Source organism: Pararge aegeria, chromosome 13, assembly GCF_905163445.1.
Source record: "Pararge aegeria chromosome 13, ilParAegt1.1, whole genome shotgun sequence".
In the NCBI taxonomy this organism is placed as follows: domain Eukaryota; kingdom Metazoa; phylum Arthropoda; class Insecta; order Lepidoptera; family Nymphalidae; genus Pararge; species Pararge aegeria.
Window position 1 is genome coordinate 7,775,671 of NC_053192.1, and position 21,943 is coordinate 7,797,613.

At 35.0% G+C, this 21,943-nt stretch overlaps 1 protein-coding gene across 7 annotated transcripts in view; it reads left to right on the top strand.

Annotated features, from left to right (window-relative positions):
* Positions 1 to 21,943, top strand: part of LOC120628855 (kazrin) — a 176,642-nt gene that overhangs the window by 128,067 nt on the left and 26,632 nt on the right. For all 7 annotated transcript variants that reach the window (XM_039897496.1, XM_039897498.1, XM_039897497.1 and 4 more), the window contains exons 6-9: positions 6,641 to 6,762; positions 10,831 to 10,993; positions 19,085 to 19,212; positions 21,154 to 21,330. In XM_039897496.1, the coding sequence (XP_039753430.1) occupies positions 6,641 to 6,762; positions 10,831 to 10,993; positions 19,085 to 19,212; positions 21,154 to 21,330 (590 nt within the window). The remainder of the gene's footprint in view (positions 1 to 6,640; positions 6,763 to 10,830; positions 10,994 to 19,084; positions 19,213 to 21,153; positions 21,331 to 21,943) is intronic.

Here is a 21,943-nt window from a genome sequence, read left to right on the forward strand (position 1 = left end):
AATAAGGAAAACCCCAAAGGAACCGCCAAAAAATTTTAAAAACAAAATTTTAGACCTAAAATTTTGATTTTAAAAATTTTAGGAATATCCATTTCGGACTTATTTTAAGAGATGGCGTGCTAGTGATGTCTAAGTGTCACGAAGTTCACTGGGTAATAAAGTTTATGATAGTTATTTTCTTAGCAATTCGATTTTTAAAGTTTTCTGAACTGGAACCCCTTGATGCTAGAGTTCGATTTGTCCCCAACTGACCTTTACATTTTCGAGAACTATTTTTAAGAGTTATTTTCTTGTTCTTTCAGTTTGCTGGTTTTAAAAAGAAGTTTTGCGTACATTGGTCGTCGCCTCAGCGGAAATTTCTCGTACTAATGAGCTCGCTGCTGCCGTAGGGAATAAGCTCATTTGCGATTGCAACGAACTTTGCAGTGAAGAAACTTTCCGTCTGATGTTGCAATTTATCATTTAGTTTCCGCTACATTTTTAATTAGGTACTGATAATAATCAGCAGCTGTGAACTTGCTAACTCACCGTATATATAACTGTATATATATTCATATATTTCATGAAATTGCATGAATTTTAAAGTTTACCAACTAAGATTTTCGTTGTTAATGAAAATTTCTTAAGAGTAGTTGTCGATTTTTATTAAATTCTCAAAGTTAAAATTAACATAAAAAAAACACAAAGTGCACAAGGATTAATATTATACTAAAATACAAATAACGAAAAATATTATACTATTAATATTATACTAAAATGCAAATATCGATATAAATAAATATCAAAATAAATATCGGCAAATTTCAAAACATTATCGTGGTGTACACCTGTTTGACTATTTGCAAGCTACATCAGATTCAAACGGTGCTATATAAATAAAATTTTCACTTATTTGGTATGAGAACCTTGTGATTGGACGTCAGTCTCAGTGCTTTTTTTTCTCCCTTGGCTCACGCACCTAAAGCTCTCAGCGCATTTGCATAATGAAATCCATCTAAAATATGAATTGGTTATGGTTTTATTATAGCTTTTGGCAACCATAATATAATGATCAAATAAACTTTTTAAATAGTCACTTGTCACCTATTTGCTCTTATATATAGTGTTCGCTTGAGTACCGTTAATTTATTAAAGTGTGTGTACCTACACACGTACCTACGGAACCAACTAGTTGCAGACAACGACTCATTTCAAACTTAGAGCGAAGAATCTCTCAACTACAAATTATTGTCAGTTGTGCTATGAAGATGGACATATATGTTATATGTTATATATTATTATATACCTTGTGACCTATAGGTCACAAGGTTTTTTATGAAATATTTTTATATAAGCGCTTGGCGACTGAAGGTGGAATGCAATGATGAGGTCAAGGTCCGAGAGCGCTTACCAAGTACCTACTTTACTTATGCCTTGAAGATTAAAGTTATGGTAGCAGGTAACATAGATATCCTAAGACCCATAATCACTACATAAGAAAACCATGGCTCACGGGTCACTTTCAAGAGAGGTTAACTTCTAATGAAGTTTCTGAGCATACCCAAGGTTCCTCATCATCCACTACTGGCAATTATGTCTTTTGTAATACTTTGACAGTCGATTGGTTCAATGGGCTGCTTTCTGAGGCTTTTCTGAGGATAAGGCTATTTTTTTCCAGTGGCTGGGTGTTTATCTGTATATTATAGGAATTTATATAAATTATTCATACAAATATTCATCAGTTATCTTATTACCCATAACACAAGCTACGCTTAATTTGGGGCTAGATGGCGATGCGTGCATTGTCGTAGTATATTTTTAATGATTTAAACACCACTTCTTCTCTTCCCTTCACATGCCCAGAGTCTTCCTGCGACACACTTATCGTCTGTCCACCCATTGATGGGCCTAACACTAATGCATTTTCAAGTGCATAGTCACAACTCCAGTACCTAAGGATCCCAATCGATCCTCTGTGCTACGTGTCTTTTGGTTTGCAACCCATTAAACTGTTTTTGTAGCTTTAGTTCTTATTCGGATGTCTTATTTTAACACGTAGAAATACTCTATCTCGATATCTATTTGAGTGGCATTTGAGTTAGCAACCACGTTTCGGACCAAATACTCACTGTTTAAAGATTTGACGGCCGACTGGCGCAGTCGGCAGCGACCCTGCTTTCTGTGTCCAAGGCCGTGGGTTCGATTCCCACAATTGGAAGATGTTTGTGTGATGAACATGAGTTTTTCAGTGTCTGGGTGTTTATTTGCATATTATAAGTATTTATGTATATTATTCATAAAAATATTCAACCGTCATATTAGTACCCATAACACAAGCTACGCTTACTTTGCGGCTAGATGGCGATGTGTGTATTGTTGAAGTATATTTATTTATTATATTTATTTTGCCCTTTAGCCACAAAAAACAAGTTTTTGGACCAAAATAGTAATGTAGCTTCCCGAACGATGCCAGTTCATGATGTATTCGGCGGTTTGGCTCTTTTAGGTATACTGGATGTTTAAGCAAGACATATTACTGGTGCTTTTAATTGAGTAGTTTCCCTGCCTGCATCGCCTGTGTAAGCTATTCGTCGTATCTAGTGTGTGGTTAAGATTTCAATGCCACGGGGAATCAGAGCCCAGGTTCGCAAACAAAGTGAAATACCGAGATATAACAGACGACTAATTAATTATTCTTGAGAGGCTCTACACCATCGGCATTCAGTTTATATTTGGCTTTTGCAAATATGACCGCAATTCTGAATTCCGTCCTCGTCTCAAGTGGTTACCTATCTGTTTTTGCAAGCAATTACTCATTTGTGAAGGAAGCTATTCACTGAATTAATTGGAAAACTATTCGTATTGGTTACCATTAATGAGTATTTCGCATTGTAAAGAACGTATTTATTTAAATGGTAGTCTTGAATTGGTTTTTTTATTCCTTTACAAGTTATCCCTTGATTGCAATCTCACCTGGTGGTAAGTGATGATGCAGTCTAAGATGGTAGTGGACTAACCTGTTAGGGAGTATCGTAGTCATACCCCTAATCGGATTCTACACGACATCGCACTGGAACACTAAATCGCTTAGCGGCACGTCTTTGTCGGTAGGATGGTAACTAGCCATCACACCATTCCAAATAGGTGTAACAAATATTATCACATGGAAATGAAAATAAGCGTACCCATTAAAGTAACAGTAGGTTCAAATATAGGTCAATTTCCAAGGTGATTTTGGACCTGCCAATGCACAAGTTTAAAGAATTTGTTAAAACACATTTATTACAGCGAGGTTACTATACAATTGATGAATTTTTTAATGACAAGGTTGCTTGGAAGCTCCGCTTTCAGCTCTCACAAGATAGAAAAATGAATGTTAAAATGCAAAATGTAAATTGTTGATGTTGGAAAAGAGCAACTGCTGAGTTTCTTGCCGGCTTCTTCTCGGTAGAATCTGCCTTCCGAACCGGTGGTAGAATCACTACAAACAGACAGACTTGACGTTTCAAAAGTGCTTATATTAGGCCTACTTGAAATAAATGAATTTTGAATTTGAATTTGAATTTATATTGAAAGATGGTAAGTTTGTAGTTAGACTCGAGCACCGAGGGTTCTGACATTGACATTTGGTTAAAGTATAAATAATTGTCGACAAGTGGACAATGTTTCTGTGATGAACTTGAATGTTTCTCAGTGTCCGGGTCTTTATCTATATAATACTAGCTGTTGCCCGCGACTTCGTCTGCGTTTGATTTTGTTTTTAAAGTATTCAGTATCGTTAAGCCTTAAATGAGTATAGTAGTATATATATGTATAACATGTGACTGTCAATTAATTAAAGACAAAAAATTTGCAATAAAATAAAATTGCGACTATAATTAAAGATCTAAGCTATCCTATCTCTTAAGTTGGAGCAGACTGCTCACGGTGTGCCAATTTAATTTAAAATCGGTTAAGTAGTTTAGGAGTCCATCGCGGACAAACATCGTGACAGGAGATTTATATATATTAAGATAAGTATTTATGTATATTATTCGTAAAATTATTCATCAGTTATACCCACAAAACAAGCTACGCTTACTTTGGGGCTAGATCGCGATGTGTGTATTGTCGTAGTATATTTATTTATTATTATTAATTATTCGACTGATTGAAAAGCATTGAGTACTAAGTTTGCTTAGTTTGCGATATATTGCCGATTTCTATAAAATCAATTGTAAATGCCATGGGTTTCAGCGTAGACTAGATTTTAATGCTCTTGATGTAGACAAATCCTTATAACCACTATATAAAACAAGGCTGCAATCACCTTTAGTCGGGTTACTTTTTTGTTAGTTCGTTTTGGCGCCGGAACACTAAAAACAATTCAGTTATGTCATACAGAGACGCTTTTAAAGTAAAATAATCACTGACTCGTAAGTGATTTTATTGCGAAAGTAGAGACGTAGCGCAATAAAACAGGCGGCGTACACACCTGCGTCCCGCGATTTGCGATAAAACGAATAATCGATTCGTCTGGCCGCAGCATTCGTGACTGGTAGAACCTTTGCAGTGCAACGTTTGTACTAGAATTCAAAATTCACGCATGCATAGGTAATAGTTTAGTTCTTAAAGGTGTATAAAATTCATGTTTAATTTTATATCAACCAATGAAGAAATGAATGGTGGTTCAGCTTAGGCTATTCGAAATTCAAAATTCATTTATTTCAAGGAGGCCTAATTTATAAGCACTTTTGAAACGTCAAGCTACTTACTACTCTATCGACAACGACGTGTCGTCAAGCGATGTAGCGTTTCGGTACGATATCACTAGAAACCTATTAGGGGTATGGGTTTAATATAACTACCATACAATATTAATTTTATATCAATTAAATTATATATTTTTAAAGTGAATATATAAAAAAATATTCCGTGGATATTTCAAGCGTCTACCTGTTGCCGTTATGAATATCGAGCAAAAACGAGAAAAATAAATCAGGTTTGTTGTATTAAGGCCTTTATAAAGATTTTATAATTTGGTTTTTTTTAATAATTTTGTCGACAGAAATACATCATCTGTAAAAATTTCAAATATCTTATTATCGCCGTTAATGAGATACTGCCTGGTGACACACGGACAGGCGAACATACAGGATAGACTCCGTTGTCCTTCGGGGACAGCGGAATCTTAGAAAAAAAGCCTCGTTTTACCCTATGGGTACATATTCCTAAAAACTAGAACTTATAATTAACTATTTTACTATCCAGTCTGTCACAGAAATAACATCCGTATCCGGTTTTTAAATTAAAAAAAGTTGTTATGTAATAAAACTGCTATATGAGGCGTTTTAAAGGAAAATGATCACTGACTCGTAAGTAATTTAATTGCGATAGTAGATACAAAGCGCAATAAAACAGGCGGCGTACACACCTGCGTCCTTTGCCATGACGCGTACAGCCTGATAAAACAAATAATAATCGATCTCTCTGGACAAGCTTTCGTGACTGGATGAACTTATGATATACTATGATTATATTGCCGCTTTTAATATAGTCTAATATAATGAAGGCCATTTCAAAAAGGCAAAACCTCGCATATTTTTTCAAATACACCTCTTTTATATAACACATCATATGCACAATAATATAACATCAAAGATTTTTGTAATTTTCGTTAGCTATGTTTGTTAATTTCACAGTACAATAATTAGTTTTTTTGACCCAAGTTAGAATATTTTTAAATTTAAGCCTCGTTTCCTTTTTGAAATGTGCGTGTTCATTAGCCTTCGATTATTACTATCTAAAAAATTGACTATTTATCTCTAGTTATTTTTTTAAACACCAAAGTGTGTTTGTTGGTTTGTCCTTCAATCACGTTTACTGAGCAGCAGAACTGCTTTATACTCCGGGAAATTACAGTTCCAAACTAAATGCCTTGTTGTGAGAATTATTTATAGGTCTATTAGAACTGGTTAGTGTTTATGCCGCTAAGACTTTACAGTAAGTACAACAATTGGTTGAAAGAGTTCAAACCCTATAAACTGACATAGTAAATACTGTTAATGTTAAAGTGCTTGTTGAGAGCAGTTATTTTACTCCATAGCAGATGATGAACTTTACTATGTTTTGTTAATTAATAATATGTTTAATATATTAATAATAAAAACGTAAAAATAAAACAGACTACTTGATAAGTACTTTTTGGTAAAACCCATAGTCTTTATTATAAATACTATAAATGCAAAAGTTTTTTTTATATATATTGTAGGTAATAAACTTATGTTCAATCGATCCCCGGTGATCTTGGCGAATTTTTGCATAGACGTAACTTGCAACCTAGGGATGGGGCTATACTCCGCAAACAGCAGGAGAATCTGTATGGTGTAATTTATAATTACTTCAATCCGTATACTCCACACCAAACAGATCCTCGGCAATGTAACCTCTATGCACGTTTCGCTCCGAAACCCGGAGCATCCTCAGGAGATGTTTACTTTACAATGAACAATTGTTAAGTGAAAAATTAGCCAAATGTGTCGCGATTAGTATAGCAAAAAAACACTAACGGTTTCCGCAGGATGTAAAAAAAATTGTTGGCCAGTTATAATATATAAGTATGAGACAATACCTAGTTTTAGTAAGAAAAATAAAGAGTATTAAATGTTAATATCCAAAACAGGATCGGGTTCTCCTGGCGGGCGATCGGACCGGTCGAGGCAGGAAGAGGTTCCCGCCTCCCCAGGGATGCTCAGTGCTGCGCAGCTGGCTCGTCGGTTGCGCATGGAGAACGAGCGACTACAGGTGACTTCATTATATAATAATTCATTATTGTTAGCGGTGGTAGCCTATTGGTTTGGACTTCATTATTCCTTTAGTACAAACGGAACAAAGTCGATCCCTGACAAGTGGCTAACCTCTAACTTTTAGAAGTGCGCCATTTTCTTTTATTATTAAATTAAACACTCAAAACCGGCCGGACGATTGGCGCAGAGGGCAGCGACACTGCTTTCTAAGTCCAAGGCCGTGGGTCGATTCCCACAACTGGAAAATGTTTGTGTTATGAACATTAATGTTTTTCAGTGTCTGGGTGTTTATCGGTATGTTATAAGTATTTATGTATATTTTTCCTAAAAATTTCAGTAGTCATCCTAATACCCATAACACAAGCTATGCTTGCTTTGGAGCTAGATTGCGGTGTGTGTATTGTCGTAGTTTATTTATAAAACAGATCATGACATAACATAAAAAAAGAACAACAACCAATAAAACTAGCCACTTTCCACCACATCCGTGTATAAATGCAGCCAATAGATGTGGCGGACATGTTCTATTATTCTGGGATATGTTCGTAATAAAAACAATTTACATATCATATAAAAGAATATAGTGTAAGATACAGTGGCGAGTCTGTGTAATTAAGCTGAAAGCTAATTATGTTGTTGGCATATAATGCCAGAGAGTATAATGTATAGAGTGCATAATGTATTTAAAAACATGTAACTCAATCCGCACTTAAATGCTACTCATTCCGAGAAGAAACCCGAATCCTGTAGTTGGTGTTTTATGATGATGATGATGATGAAACGCCATCTCAAAAATAGGTAGTAATAAGATTAATTTAACTTATACTTTTTGGCCGATACAAAATTGAAAATGGCTGTTGTACTATGTATTTTATTTACTCTTAGGCGATGGAGTTGAATAAAACACAACCTCATTATTAAATGGGAAGTTATAATATTCAATTTTAAATTCAGTTCTATAAAACATATTATGTCAACTAGTCTGTTTTGCTTTTTTCTGTTTTGTACAATTGTATATAATTATTCAAAACCTTTGTTATGGCCGGTTCTCAACCTTAAAAACAATGAACCTGTTATAAGCATTTTACTGTTTTCTTAAGATTATTATTATCTCATATATTTTTAATGTAACTTTATAAAAATATATAAAATAAGTATACCTATACATTGACAAATAGATCCTGACTGGAAGATGTTCAAACGTCCCCAGGGACATCGGAATAGCCCGTCTGCCGGCTGCCGCTCAGAAACAAACGTCTTTATTTTCATTTTATGTGCCTTCTAATTGTAAAGATGGCGTTTCTTTTTTAAGATAAAGGAATGTCTGCTGTTTCATTTGAATGTCCTGAAAATAAAATATTTTCCTAGAAAATACTTATTAGCGAGAAGCATCTTTGTTTCTATATTTTTTCATAAAAAATATTCGGTAAAATTTAAACGAGCAATCTTTGTTTAATTAGCTCAAATACAAAGCATCAGGTATCCAAGATACAAACTATAAATTTTGGTAAGGTGTATAGTGAATAATGAAATTTAGAACTATGTATTGACTGTGATATATAGTTTTATAGTAATCAAAATTTAGATCAACAAGAAATCCACCGCCAAAATCGTAGGCTCATAAATCATGGATTTCGTATTCACGGATACGAAAAATATGTCCGAAATGTGACACTACATGTTTTTGTCATTATTGTGACATTATTTTTTGTTCGTTATTATGTTAATTTAATTAACTACCTATCGTAAATGTGAGTTTGATATAAAATTAAAAGCCAGGATCCATACAAAAATATTGATTGCCTTTTGTAAGTTTAAATATCGTAGTTTCAATTATTCACTGACTGCGCCAGAACAATTTTGATATTTGATAGCTATTTAAATATTGATTTAGCTAATTTGATCGTAAACTGTTTCTTAGACTAGGGCGTATTTAAAACCCTCGCAGCTGTAGATTTAGATTAACAAATATTGTTATCACAATCATCTATTGCATTAGAAAAGTCGTATATAGGTACGCATCAAAACAGAAAATATTGAGTGAAAAAAGATTAACTTTAAAGAAGATATAACTTCTCTTAGAAGAGGCTCGCACCCTCCAGTGATATATAAATATGATGATAGATACGTGAACAATGAACTGCTATAATTCTACTTTGATATGAAACCACGTACAAATTGACTGTAACTATTTGTTCCCGTGATCGCGTGACTTACTTTAACTTGTTTTATACGAAGGGCATAACATTAGGAGAAGTTTACAAATCGATAGCAATTAATCGTAATGCAGCCGGAGCGGGCGCTGGAGCAAATAAATAGACACAGTAACCCTCAGTGATAAATAATGTGTAGCAACATTTCGGTATTTCCAATTGAATGTTTACTGATGCTACAGTATATTCCTATGTCACGGGGGAAGCTTCTATTTGCATCATTATTGATGATTCGCCAACATAAAAGTAGGTTAGAACTGCTATTTTGCAATATTGTATTTATTTATACACTCACGTGAATTTTCGTCGGAGGATGCCCGACAAGTTTCTAACCCATTCGACTTTAATTAATACATGAATTAACTCATTACAACCTAAACTAGGAAGTAACTATTCTTAAGTATAGGCACGAATTAAAGAAAAATATGGTTTGTAAACCTCCGTGCCCTACTGTAGTCTAAGTTCTAAGTTTTCATGGAAACCAATTTGAAACCAACGCTAGCTAGCTAAGATTGAATATTATATGCAAAACATTAGTTATTTTTTTAATAAAAAATAAAAGAATACCTGGCTAGCTAATAGAGTAGAGTTGCTTCCCCGATTTAATAACTTTTCCAACAAATCCCTTACTAGTAGTTTGACCATGTTTTCTGAGTCAAAGGCCGTGGGTTCGATTCTCACAACTGGAAAATTTATGAGTGATTAACATGAATGTTTCTGTGTGTCTGCGTGTTTATTTTTATTTTATAAGTGTGTACACTTAACACAAGCTACGCTTAGGTACTTTGAGGCTAAATGGCGGTGCGGGTATTGCCCAAAAAAAAACAAGGAAAATAAACAAACATAAAACTTATAACATGAAAGCACCTGTTGTATTCTTATCGAAAATTATAGAAACAGAATTAGAATAATTTAGGAGTATTAAAAGCTTTTCCTAGAAATGTCTTCTGAAAATTTTATGCGCCTTTATGAATAGGATATTTTTATTTCTGTATTCATCAGCTAGGTAGGTTCACTAGTATTAGGTTAGGTTAGGTTAACTTAGTATGAGTTGAAGTATGAATATGATACGCATTTAATAAAAAAAAAAACTCAGCATGAGCTAGCCCTAGCTCCGACTTCGGTCTAATTGGGTTACATCTTTAAAAACTGCAGTAATTGAATAGAAAGTCATCATTGTAAATCCTATCATTATCAACCCATTTCTGGGCCGCTAAGGGGCACAGGTGCACTCAGAATGAGAAGGGTTTAGGTGGACCTTAGTCCTTAGTCCACCTTAGTCCACCACGGTGGCCAACTGAGGATTGGTAGACTTCAAACACCTTTGAGAACGTGATGGAAAACTCCCAAGCAGTTTTCCTACGTATTTTAAGCCAAATATATTAAAAATGCACATAACTCCTAAAAGTTAGAAGTGCGAGCCGCGGGTCTCAGCCCTAAAAGAGAAGCCAAAGGCACTATTATAATTACTTACCCACTAAGCTATCACCGCTTAATTAACAAGTGCTTAGAATAGTAACAAGTGATTTTTTTTTTATTAGTGTTTTCATATGCATTTTAAATTTATAAAATAGTAACAAGTGGTCTACAAAAGTGTTTTCATTCTTTGTTTAACATTCCTTCACGCCCTAAATAAGCCACCAATTAACTTGTTTTTTGGCATGGGGTACTTGAAAGGACGGACGGAGAATATATACTTTTTATCTCAGGAAAACGAACGATTCCCACGTGATTTGTACAAGCTAGCAAGATTGTAGCTAGTAAATAAACAAGAGAAAAGTATGAACACTTCATTTGCTCATAATGAGACTATCTATTTCGAGAATGATTTTTCATGTTTCATGTGCATGCAGGCGGAGTTAACTCGTGTAAGGCGACTACTGGTGGCGGCCGCGGAGAGGGGGGAGGCGGGGAGCACGTTGATGGAACGGGCCCAAGGGGACACTCAAGATGGACCGCCTCTCGACCCTCAGCAGTTAGAAAAGGAGCTGCTGCTGGCCAGAGAAGCTGTTAACTGTAAGTTGATTGTTTATAGCTTTATTTGAGGACTTTGAGAACGCTTTCTGAAATTGTTTTTGTCTGATGTCCTCCATGGCGCAGTGGTGAGGTTTTAATTGAGAGGTCCCTGGTTCGATTAGAAGAAGCAGAGCAGTTTGCGAATTTATATTTTCTCTGAATTTTCTCAGGTCTACTGTACTTCAGTGGTAACTAGCCTAACAGTACACACAGTAAAGTCTGTACTGTTGTAATGTTGTATTAAACCCATAACCCTAATCACACCGGAAGGCTAATTCGCTTGGCATCACGAACGTCGATAGGGTAACTAGCCACGGCAAAAGCCTCCATCCAGACAAGACAAAAGAAAATTCTGAAGTTATATATTTTCAAATTTTCCCTACCGAGGATCGAATCCGGGACCTCCGCTTATAAGGAAGCCACTGCGCCAGGGAGCTCGTTAAAAACTATGTAAGAATAATGGATATAAATAAACGTTTTCTAGTTCGATAAAGAAAACTCTTGATGTTTCGCAAAGTATTCGTGAAGACGACAGGGCCTTTTAGTTTACAGGTCACGTCTCTGAGGCCGCTCGTTGACTTTTTGGGGTCCTGATAATCCTGAAAGTCGTAATTACTTCGACTTTCTAAATGGTACTTCCATTTAAACCTATCTAGTCAGTTTTATTTTGTTCTTTTTGTTTCAAAGGTGTCACGGATTTGAGTTTAAATAATATTCCTGAGGGTTTAACTGGTTTAAAAGTAAGGTAGCCTGTCGTGTTATGTTTGTAGTACGTTCGACAATAGATAACGAGATCCTGGGTTTGATTCTTAAAAAATGCTTAAAATGTGTTCTCAAAAGAAAAAATTATATTTAATATGGCTCAAGAATCCAGAAAATATTGATAACAAAATTTTATACAACAAATATAGAAATAAAACAAATAAATACATAAACTATCTCAAACATAAACACATTAGGGATGAAATTAGGAAATATTTTAGAAACTCTAAGAAATTATGGAATTTAATAAATGAAATATGTGGCAAATTTAGAATATCAGTCGATGAACTACTATTAAAATCTTTTAACTTAGAAAAAAATGTTCTAGCTAACAGCTTCGCAAAAGAGTTTGAAAAAAATGTTAAATTGACAGCTGTTACGTGTAACCAAGCTTTGTGCCGTATCTCAGAAGTATCTGGGGGGAAGGGGGTGTCAATGAGGCTAGGGCTGGCAACGAACAACCAGGTCTCTAAAATAATTAAGAATATCGATGAAAAAAAAAGCGCTGGGTATGACAAAATTAGAGCAAAAGATTTAAAGAATTTAAATAAATACATAACACCAGTGATAACCCATTTAATTAATACATGCATTGCGACCGCATCATATCCTGATGCCCTGAAGATTGGCATAATTAGGCCCATATATAAAGGGGGTGGTCACAAAATCTTTAACAACTATCGGCCAATCACCATATTGTCATGCATCGACAAGGTAATTGAGAAGTACCTAGGTGATAGTATAAAACAATTCTTGCAAAAACATAACATTATAAACACAAAACAATTCGGCTTCCAAAAAAATCGAAGCACTTCTCAATTACTATGTCAGTTTACAAATGAAGTAAACGAGTACTTGAATGACAAAAAGCATGTACTCGTTGTCTTTATTGATTTTAGTAAAGCTTTTGACTTGTTAGTGTATGATAAGCTATATAAAAGTATGACTAATTGCGGAATACAGGGACCCCTCCTGGAATGGTTCAAGGATTATCATAGAAACAGAGTTACATGCGTAAAAATCGATAACATCATTAGTAACAAGATAAAAACGACTAAAGGAACAGCCCAGGGCTCGATACTAGGACCTACCGAATATCTTATGTACGTAAATGACATGTGTAACCTATTTCAGGAGGGATCTGTGTATCAATACGCAGATGATACATGTATCATTGTCGCTAATCGGGACGTGCGGGCGGCCGAGCGCATGATGCAAGCCAACTTCGACACCCTATGCAAATGGGCGCATGATTTAGGGCTGGTGATAAATATTAAAAAAACGAAGGCCATGCATATTCATTCTGCTCACAATAAAGCAGAATATAAAGCTCATATAGTTGCGCATGCGCACGACTGCTTGCACGGCAGGATACAACATTGCATTTGTACCCATATAGATATGGTAGAGGAGCATATGTATATTGGTCTCAAAATTGACTTTCGTTTTAATTGGCAACCCCATATAAACTATATTTGCGAAAGGCTGAGAGCTATATTAAGTAGGTTATACATACTCAAATATAAACTTCCTTACAAGACGCTGAGATTACTATACTTGGCACTAGCAGACTCAATAATTGGATACGGTCTGAGTAGTTATGGTAGAACATATAAAACATATATTACCCGAATATACAACCTACAACTAAAAATGTTAAAAACCATAGTACCTAAAAAAATCAAACTAAAATACTCAAAGGAATGCCATGAATTATTCACATATTGTAAATTATTGCCAGTGCAGAGCAAAGTTACGTTAGCTGTACTTAAGGAAGAATTTGGTAATATACAACATCTTAGACGTAAAGGGCGAGATGGTAATTTTCGGAAACTGCCTAGTTATAAAAAGTTTATTCTACCGAAAACACATAATGTGTACGGAAGAAGGAATTATAAATACATATTACCCAAAATATTTGAAGATCTCCCACCTGCTTTGCAATGTGTAAATGGAAAAAAACATATATTTTTAAGAAATTGTAAAAGACATTTTTTAGCTAATAGTTCAAAAATGCCACTGTTTGATTAAGATTGTTTAAATATTTTTACATTAAGATTAAGTAGTTGAATAAATTTTTTCTTTTTTTTTTTTTTTAGATATACACTTGCGAACCTGCCATCCCCACCATAAACGCATAGTTTCTAAGGGGATGGATAATTATGTTGGAAAAATATTTGTAACTTTTTATTTTGAACAATAAATTAAAAAAAAAAAAAAAAAAAATTCCTAGGTCGATCCGATCGGTCGGTCGGTCGGTAGATTTTTTTGCTTGGAATGAAGAAATTGGTATTTTCCACCCCTCATGCTCGGGGATCGTGTTACGCCTTTGGTTCTGGTTTGGTTTATTCTGTGAGAGATGCCCAACGGTGGGTTCGTAATGGCCTAAAGTTAATCGTGATGATTTATAAAGGTATTTTTTTATTTGGTTTACCAACGATTTCCTACACTGAAACTTAGTTACCAAATGTATAGATCTCTTACAAGAAAGTAATAATAATATAACTAAGTAAACTAGTGTAAAAGTAAAGGTAAGGAAAATAATTATCAACTAAAACTGAGGTAAGAAAAACTTATAGAAAAGTCATATTATAGTATAAATGACTACGTAATCGATAAAAAAGCTTGGGTGTGAATTGTTGCTCGAACCAGGTTGTTCTTCTAATAATTTTAATTGACAATAAATGGTTCAATGATAACAATTAGATGGTGGTAACAAAAAAGAACACCCGACTAAGTTTGTTGTGGGCTTCTTCTTAGACCAGGACGCGTTTGGAACTCTCGTAGCTTTAGATTTAAGTTTACGAATTCTAGATATGGATATCGCCATAAGCTCACTACAGTGTACACATTTCTCATGTAATATACGCCATCTATAGTGCCTATCAATGGGCCTACTTGAATGAATATATTTTTGACTTTGACTTTAACTTATGGACTATGGATCATTTTGTATGTCAAAGACAGTGCTGCTGTAGTTTAGAATCATACGAATTACCACCGAGGAGGACAGTTCTATGGAATGGGAGACAAAGTGGGGTAATGGCTTTCCCTGGGTTAACGATACTGTTTGTTACAAACGTTTAGTCAAAGTTGTACATGCTAGACTGTGCTCTGATATCAAAAAGCTAGATGCACAGTGATTTCAACAAAATCGGTTACCTGGCAGCTTAGTAAAAAAACAGTATTTGTATGATCTTACGTAACTTATTACCTGCGTTTTAAAATAAAAAGCAACTATCCTGGATATAATAAAACAACAAATGTTTTATTACCCCAAAATAGCGCTATCACACTTATATTATGGGATTACTACTCATTTATAGTTTCCAATAAATAGTGTTTAAGGTAATACGGAATAGTCCAATGAATTCAGTACCCAGTATTACATTGTACATTGTGAAGGTTTGACCGCTGTATACTTACAAAACAAGTATTATAAAGAATTTTCTTGCAAAACATTTTCTTCATCCCTTAAGCTATTAGAGTTATCTAGTTAAAAAGTATTTTGATAAAACGAAAATAATCTTTCATAGTTAATTATGTAATCTTCACCATAAATATGGTTTTAAGAAATTTCTGCTCGCAAAGAATTTCCGTTCCAACCACGAACTTTATGTACAAACTAAACTTTGTACATGGTACTCGAGCACGAAGATAGGAAATTTGTTAGGGCGATGTTCATGATAGGAAAAAGAAGTAACGGGCCGACAGTTTGATAAACTAAACCTATAATGTTTCGCAAAGTATTGGGTTAAACGTGCGCCAGAATTAGTTCACCAGTCACGTCGTCTCGGGTCGCCCTTTGAGTTTTACTAACACTTTATTATTAAAGACTTTGCTATAACGGAAATCGGAACTAGTAAAAATGGGTGAACTGCCCTTTAGGGTATGCAGTTTTATTTCAACTTCTCTCATTACATTGATGCGAATGTCGATATAACTAAGAGATAGGTGCGTAAATTAACCAATCTTCCTAGGTGATAATATCCTCAGTTCTCGGTAATGTTCTCATAGAAGTGTGAATTCTGCGTGGTTTTCAGCGTGGTGGAATACGGCCTTAATCCCTTCTCATTGTAGGCGGAGACCCGGTAAAGGGTTGATGATAATGATTTCATACGTCTGTAGTGGAGAGCACATATTTTGTAGGAACTGTATGCGTAGTTAATTAACATGGTAGGATCGAGTTTCTTTAGCAGGTTTATTTGACCCCGGTAAAAGCACTATAAAATGTATATTACCTAACTGAAAGGTTAAAACGAAATGCGGCGATAGTAATAAAAAAGATTGCAAGTAATCCAATACGTCAAAACGTTCACCCTGTGTGTCGACAAACGACAGCCGTTAAAGTTAATAGTTTGTACAAAGTATCACTCGTATTACACTATGTCAAAGCAAATCAAAATAGCCCCTATTCCAGTGTGTCAAAAAACATTGTGGCACAAAACTGGATGTGATATCAGGTTTACAGTCGTGAACGTGTAGTTATATGCTTTATGCATTTAGAAACCGATCCGATCTATTCGATCTTCTGCTATATTTTCAGTCCATGGATTTGTTTAACAGATAACGATCTGGAATCCATTACATGCATTGCTACTGAGTGCGTGACTTTTATCCATATAGATGGATCCACTATTTTATAGTAATAATTGACGGGCCAAGCAGATCTACTACTTGATTGTAAGTGGAAAATCATCGCCTTTAAACAGATCAACACTTTGCAGGGAATGCAAGGAACACGTCCAGCAATGTGCTACCCCGAGGCATAGGTGTTTAGCATCATGTGCCTACCCTGTGCATATATAAGCCCCACAGACCGATTACCATAGCCCACAGACACAGTATTGCAACATTGCTGCTTGACGACAGACATAAGCTTATCGGTAGTACTTCCCCTGACAAGCTGGCACAAAAAGCTCTATTACAAGTCTAATAATTATTAATACGAACTATCTCATGGCAACAGCGGTTTTATTTCGTAAGTTACAATTAATTATTAAATATAAGTCCGTATGAACCGTTTCGATTATGAATTGTTCTTTCCATAGCACTTGGAATCGCATGGCAATGCTGTATGGTCAGATTATAATTTATGATACAAAACATTTGATATTTCATTTCTTTTTTTACTAAATTATTCACATCTATTAAATTTATACATTAGTGATGATTTCTTATTATTTGTAAACTCAAATAATTTGTTATACAACGTGTAACAGAATTACGAATAATATATATGGAATCATAAGTATATTTCTGATGAAGCATATTTATTTTCCCATTCAAAACATTCTTACTGTTTACTTATGACAACACTTTTGAAGATAAAATACCGACACGCGCATAGTACCTACGCTATGCGACGCGTACCTAATAAAGTAACAGGAGTCACAAGATTTTAATTTTGCATGAGATGTTAGGGCTGTATCTGATTTCTTTCAGTAAAAACTATGGCAGTGGTTTACTCAAAAACTATAAGGTTTTCGGCTGTGAACCGACGGTACATAATATACCTATAAAGCCTATGAAGTAATATTTCGGTTTTCATTTACACGTTGTAATAGTATCAGTTTATTTTAATATAAAATGGACTCTCCTGTTCAAGAAGCGCTGGTCGCTTCTCTCGCCATAGCACCATCAACGACATCATCCGACGTTCTCTAGCTACCGCTCACGTACCAGCTGTATTAGAACCTATTGGTTTGGCGCGGAGCGATGGCAAGAGACCTGATGGTATGACGCTCATACCTTGGAGGCTTGGAAGGTCACTTCTGTGGGATGCAACTTGTGTTGATACCCTAGCTGCATCACACATCCAGGCCACTTCGTCAATGGTAGGTGCGGCTGCTTCCAGTGCCGAGCAGGCCAAGAGGCGTAAATATGAAAACCTGGATAGCAGCTTCATTTTTGTGCCTTTTGGAGTAGAGACTTTGGGACCGTGGGGTCCGGAGGCAAGAGCCCTTTTCAAAGAATTATCGAAAAGGGTTATCGAGTCTACCGGTGATCCTAGAGCGGGCAGTTACCTTGGCCAACGAATTAGTTTGGCCATCCAGAGGGGCAATGCTGCCAGCATCTTAGGAACTGTGCCTCGCTGCGGTGGTTTCGAGGACGTTTTAGATTTTATTTAGTTTTTAAATAGTTTATTTTAGGTTATAGTTATGTATTAATAAAAATTATTTTATTGAGACGATTAACGATTTCATAAGAATCATATAAAATATAGTTCGATAATTCTTTTATTTGAATGTTCGATTTATTTTATTTCAAAACCGATTTTCGACAGTTGATGTTGTTCGTTATGCGTAGCGTTCACTAAGTGGGCGGTACCTATCAATGTAGTACGACATTAAATGTACGCAACATAAGTGTAATCTATGGGCCTACTTTAATAAAGATAATATTGACTTTGACTTTGACTTTATATTTTACCGGAACAGATACGAAACATGACGGGCTTGCACCTGCCAAAATTTTCATCCTAAATAGACAAAGTAGTAGTAAGGAATCGGGTTTAATGCATCGTACAAAAGTACATAAAACAGTTGAACATAACAGATGTCAAGTCATCCGAAGCGTTTCACGAAGCACCGACGACGATCAAAGGGTGCTTATCAGCGTGTAAGCTTTGTAAGCTCTCTAATCGCTAAACGGGCAAATCGCACTGTCATATTACAGGTGGAAATTCGTATTTGCTTTCGCAAACTGCTTCAACTGTGTTTGCTTAGTCGCATTGTCTGGCAAATGGTTAAACCACGGCTCTATAGAGAATTTTAGCATTGGGTAACTGGTCATCCTACCTACTTATCATTCTGTAGTACATGTTCCTAACTCCGAGCTAGCACCTACTGAGAATTTTACATAAAATCCTCATAGCTCTAAAATTTTATGCCCCACCCAGGAATCAAACTCTTGATCCGTAGTCGAACAAACCAGCCACTAGACCTACTTATGAATTCCAAAACAAATATTTAAAAAATAACCTTTTTTTAATTTTTCGATATTTTAAGATCCAAAAAAGAGCATTTAGTTTGTTGGGATGGTAAAAAGTTAAGATCACTTCCTCTTGAATTACAAAATAAAGTATTGTTACTACAACAGCCAGTACTTTCGAATGTGAAAATGAAAAGAAAATTCTTATTTTCTAGAAAAAAATGTTACCTTGTATTTCTTTACATTACCGTTAACACGACAAGAACTCCAAAGAAATATAAAACATTCGTATTCCCGATGGAGCCTTTTCGTGTACTGAAATAGTGAGCGAAAATGAATAAAACAACCCGACATTGAAGCAGCAAGCGTAAAACTAACAGCCTTCTTTTATTGCAGCTCTGAAAGCCGACAAGAAGAGGCTTAAAGCCGAGAGATTTGATTTGCTGAATCAGATGAAGCAGCTGTACGCCACTCTGGAGGACAAAGAAAAAGAACTCAGGGACTTCATTAGAAATTATGAACAGGTGCGTACACAAATTGTAGCCTTGGGCGTATTACTATGGGAAGCTTCTCGTACTTTAGATGTAGATTCTTTTATGTTTATGTGAGTAGAAATGTCCAGTAAGTATTTATCAATTTACGATTTGAAGATAAAGAATTTAAACAATATATCTACGTCTGTAAATAGTAGTACGAACTATGTACATAAGCTCAAAATAGTAAATGAAGACATCCTTCATCATAATATAACATTATATACATTGTGTAATCATCATCTTCGATCAAAAATGTACTAGATGTGCAGGCATACGAAATTTTGTAAAACAAATGATTCTGATGATGAAATGTCCTGATTAGTTTTTAGTATTCTATTGAATATATAAAAATATTCATATGGTAACTTATAAATAATAAATTATATTTGCCTTACTTATGGTAAGATATTCCTTAACATTTATTACTTTTTTAAACTTTAAGCACAAACACAATGGCTTTGTAGTAGTAATATAGGCTGCCAATTCATGTGTGAAAACTTATTTTTCGCAGGCACTTTTTTGACGATCAACTAGTTTATCTAATGTTTGAAGTTTGTAACAATAAGGTTTTTAATTTTTTCTCTTTAAATCCCAGGATTTATGAGAAAGGCATAGGCAGTTTCATAGGCCTAAAATCTTGCATACAAAGACTTGTGCCTAGTTTTGTGGATTCATCCTACATTTTAACCTATGTCTAGTTACTATTTTCCTATATATAGTAAATAGTAATATGTAGGTACTACTATGTATCATCGATAACGGAAAAGTACGAGTACCTACATGTTATTGAGCATAACAACTATTGTTTTAAAATTCATTAATACAAAACAAACCACTTTTATTTGTTTCGAGTACATTCAGCATAGTTTTAAAGCTTAACAAATAAATGTTTTCATTCCATTATTGAAGAATGTTTATTATTCAATTTTGTGATTGTAATGAACTAATTTTCAATAATAACTACGTTGATTAATATTGCAGTATGGTTGCGGTATTTTAAATTCTCGATAGCTCGCTCAGTGGATTGTATAAATAGAAGCAAACGAATATTTTTCAAAAACATCGTAAATAAATGTTATATTATAAGAATTAGAAAAGTAAATTTTTCGTTAAAACAATACAATATGCCCTGAAACTGAAAACTAAAATTTTAATAATACTATAGCCAAAAACCTAACTTAACTTTTAAATTGCTTTTCCCGTATTCCGAATCCCGTATTCCGGGATACGTTAATTTATTACGTTAGTTTTTCGTTGTTTCTCTATAATTTGTGTTTCTGTATTAAAATTTATTATATTTAGAAATTGTAGAAACTGGTAGTAAAAATTTACACTAGCCCGTGACCATCTTAGACTGCATCATCAATGGCCAACTTTTAATGGAATGAAAAAAAAGGACTGCATCATCACCCATAGATTGCAGTCATGGACTATCTCGCATCACTACAAGTTAGTCCATGACTAAATAAAAAAAAATGGTTACCGAACGGTTTTGATTTTGGTTTTCTTGTTTGAAAGGTGAATTAGTCGCGAGAGTTCTTAGCTAGTATTTATGAAAATCAGTCCAAGATGGCCATTGGCGTGCACAGTGTTTTTACCAGGGTATGCATAAAGAAGGAAGATGCCATAAAATGGAAAATTCCTTCGCATTTATAATAGTTGTATGAAAGTTTTAGGGTAGGCAGAGCTTTTGTACACGTATGAAGTGCACGCCACTGAAGATGGCCCCCGCCACAAACCCTCCCTGGATATGGGAATCAAATGAAAGGGCTTTTCTAGTGGTTTTCTATACACTATGACAAATTTTAATTTTTTTTTTTCATCAATCCTTAAATATAGTTTTCAAATGAAAGGTCTTGACTTGTAGAATAATGTACACTTTTTTTTCAAATTTAGGTATTAAGTTTAGTGTGTTCTTATTATCGTTAGATGCGATCTCGGAGCGGCGCATCGTCGGCACTGGGTGCTGAACGTGCAGAAAGGGAGCGTGAACGAGCAGCACTGTTGCGTCACGCTCGCGACGAAGCCGAACGCTCGCTGCAGCTTGCGGCGGCACTCAGCGCACGGGATACACAGTTGCGGCATGCAAGAGAACAGCTGTTCGAGGTAGGAATTATGATCTAACTTTTAAGTGAAAGCAAAATGTCCAAAACAATCGATAAAGAATCAAACGTTTATGTACAATTTTTTTGTGTGTCGTTTTTGTTGTTGTTGTATGTGTTTTTGGTGTGCAGTTATAGTAGATTATGCATCTAGTTTGGTTACATGCGTGTTACAGTCGGGGCGGTGATATAAAAGCGAACGCGAATAAGAAAGCCGAGAGTGTAACAGGTGAACCATTCGCGTTTCATACGACGATTTCATCACACTTGCGAGGAAAAAACAGGATAAACTTTTAAATACGTTCTTAGAAAATAGCTAACCCATTTTTGCTGTTTTTCCACTGTATGAAAATATTGTTGGCCGCTCTCTATTCACCAGAAAGCGTAAATATTAACAAAATATTATTAACGTAAAATTATATATATTGTGTGTTTAACAAATTCTATGATATAGAACGCAGTCGAGAAAGCCGTAGAATTGTTGAGAAACAGACGTTTTCCTTTTTTAGTTAGGGATTAATATAGGATGGGTAGGCCTACTTTACCTTAACAGTTTGGTTATACATAGTTAATAGGTAGCTAAAGATGAATGTGCTTGATCATTGTGTTACATACCT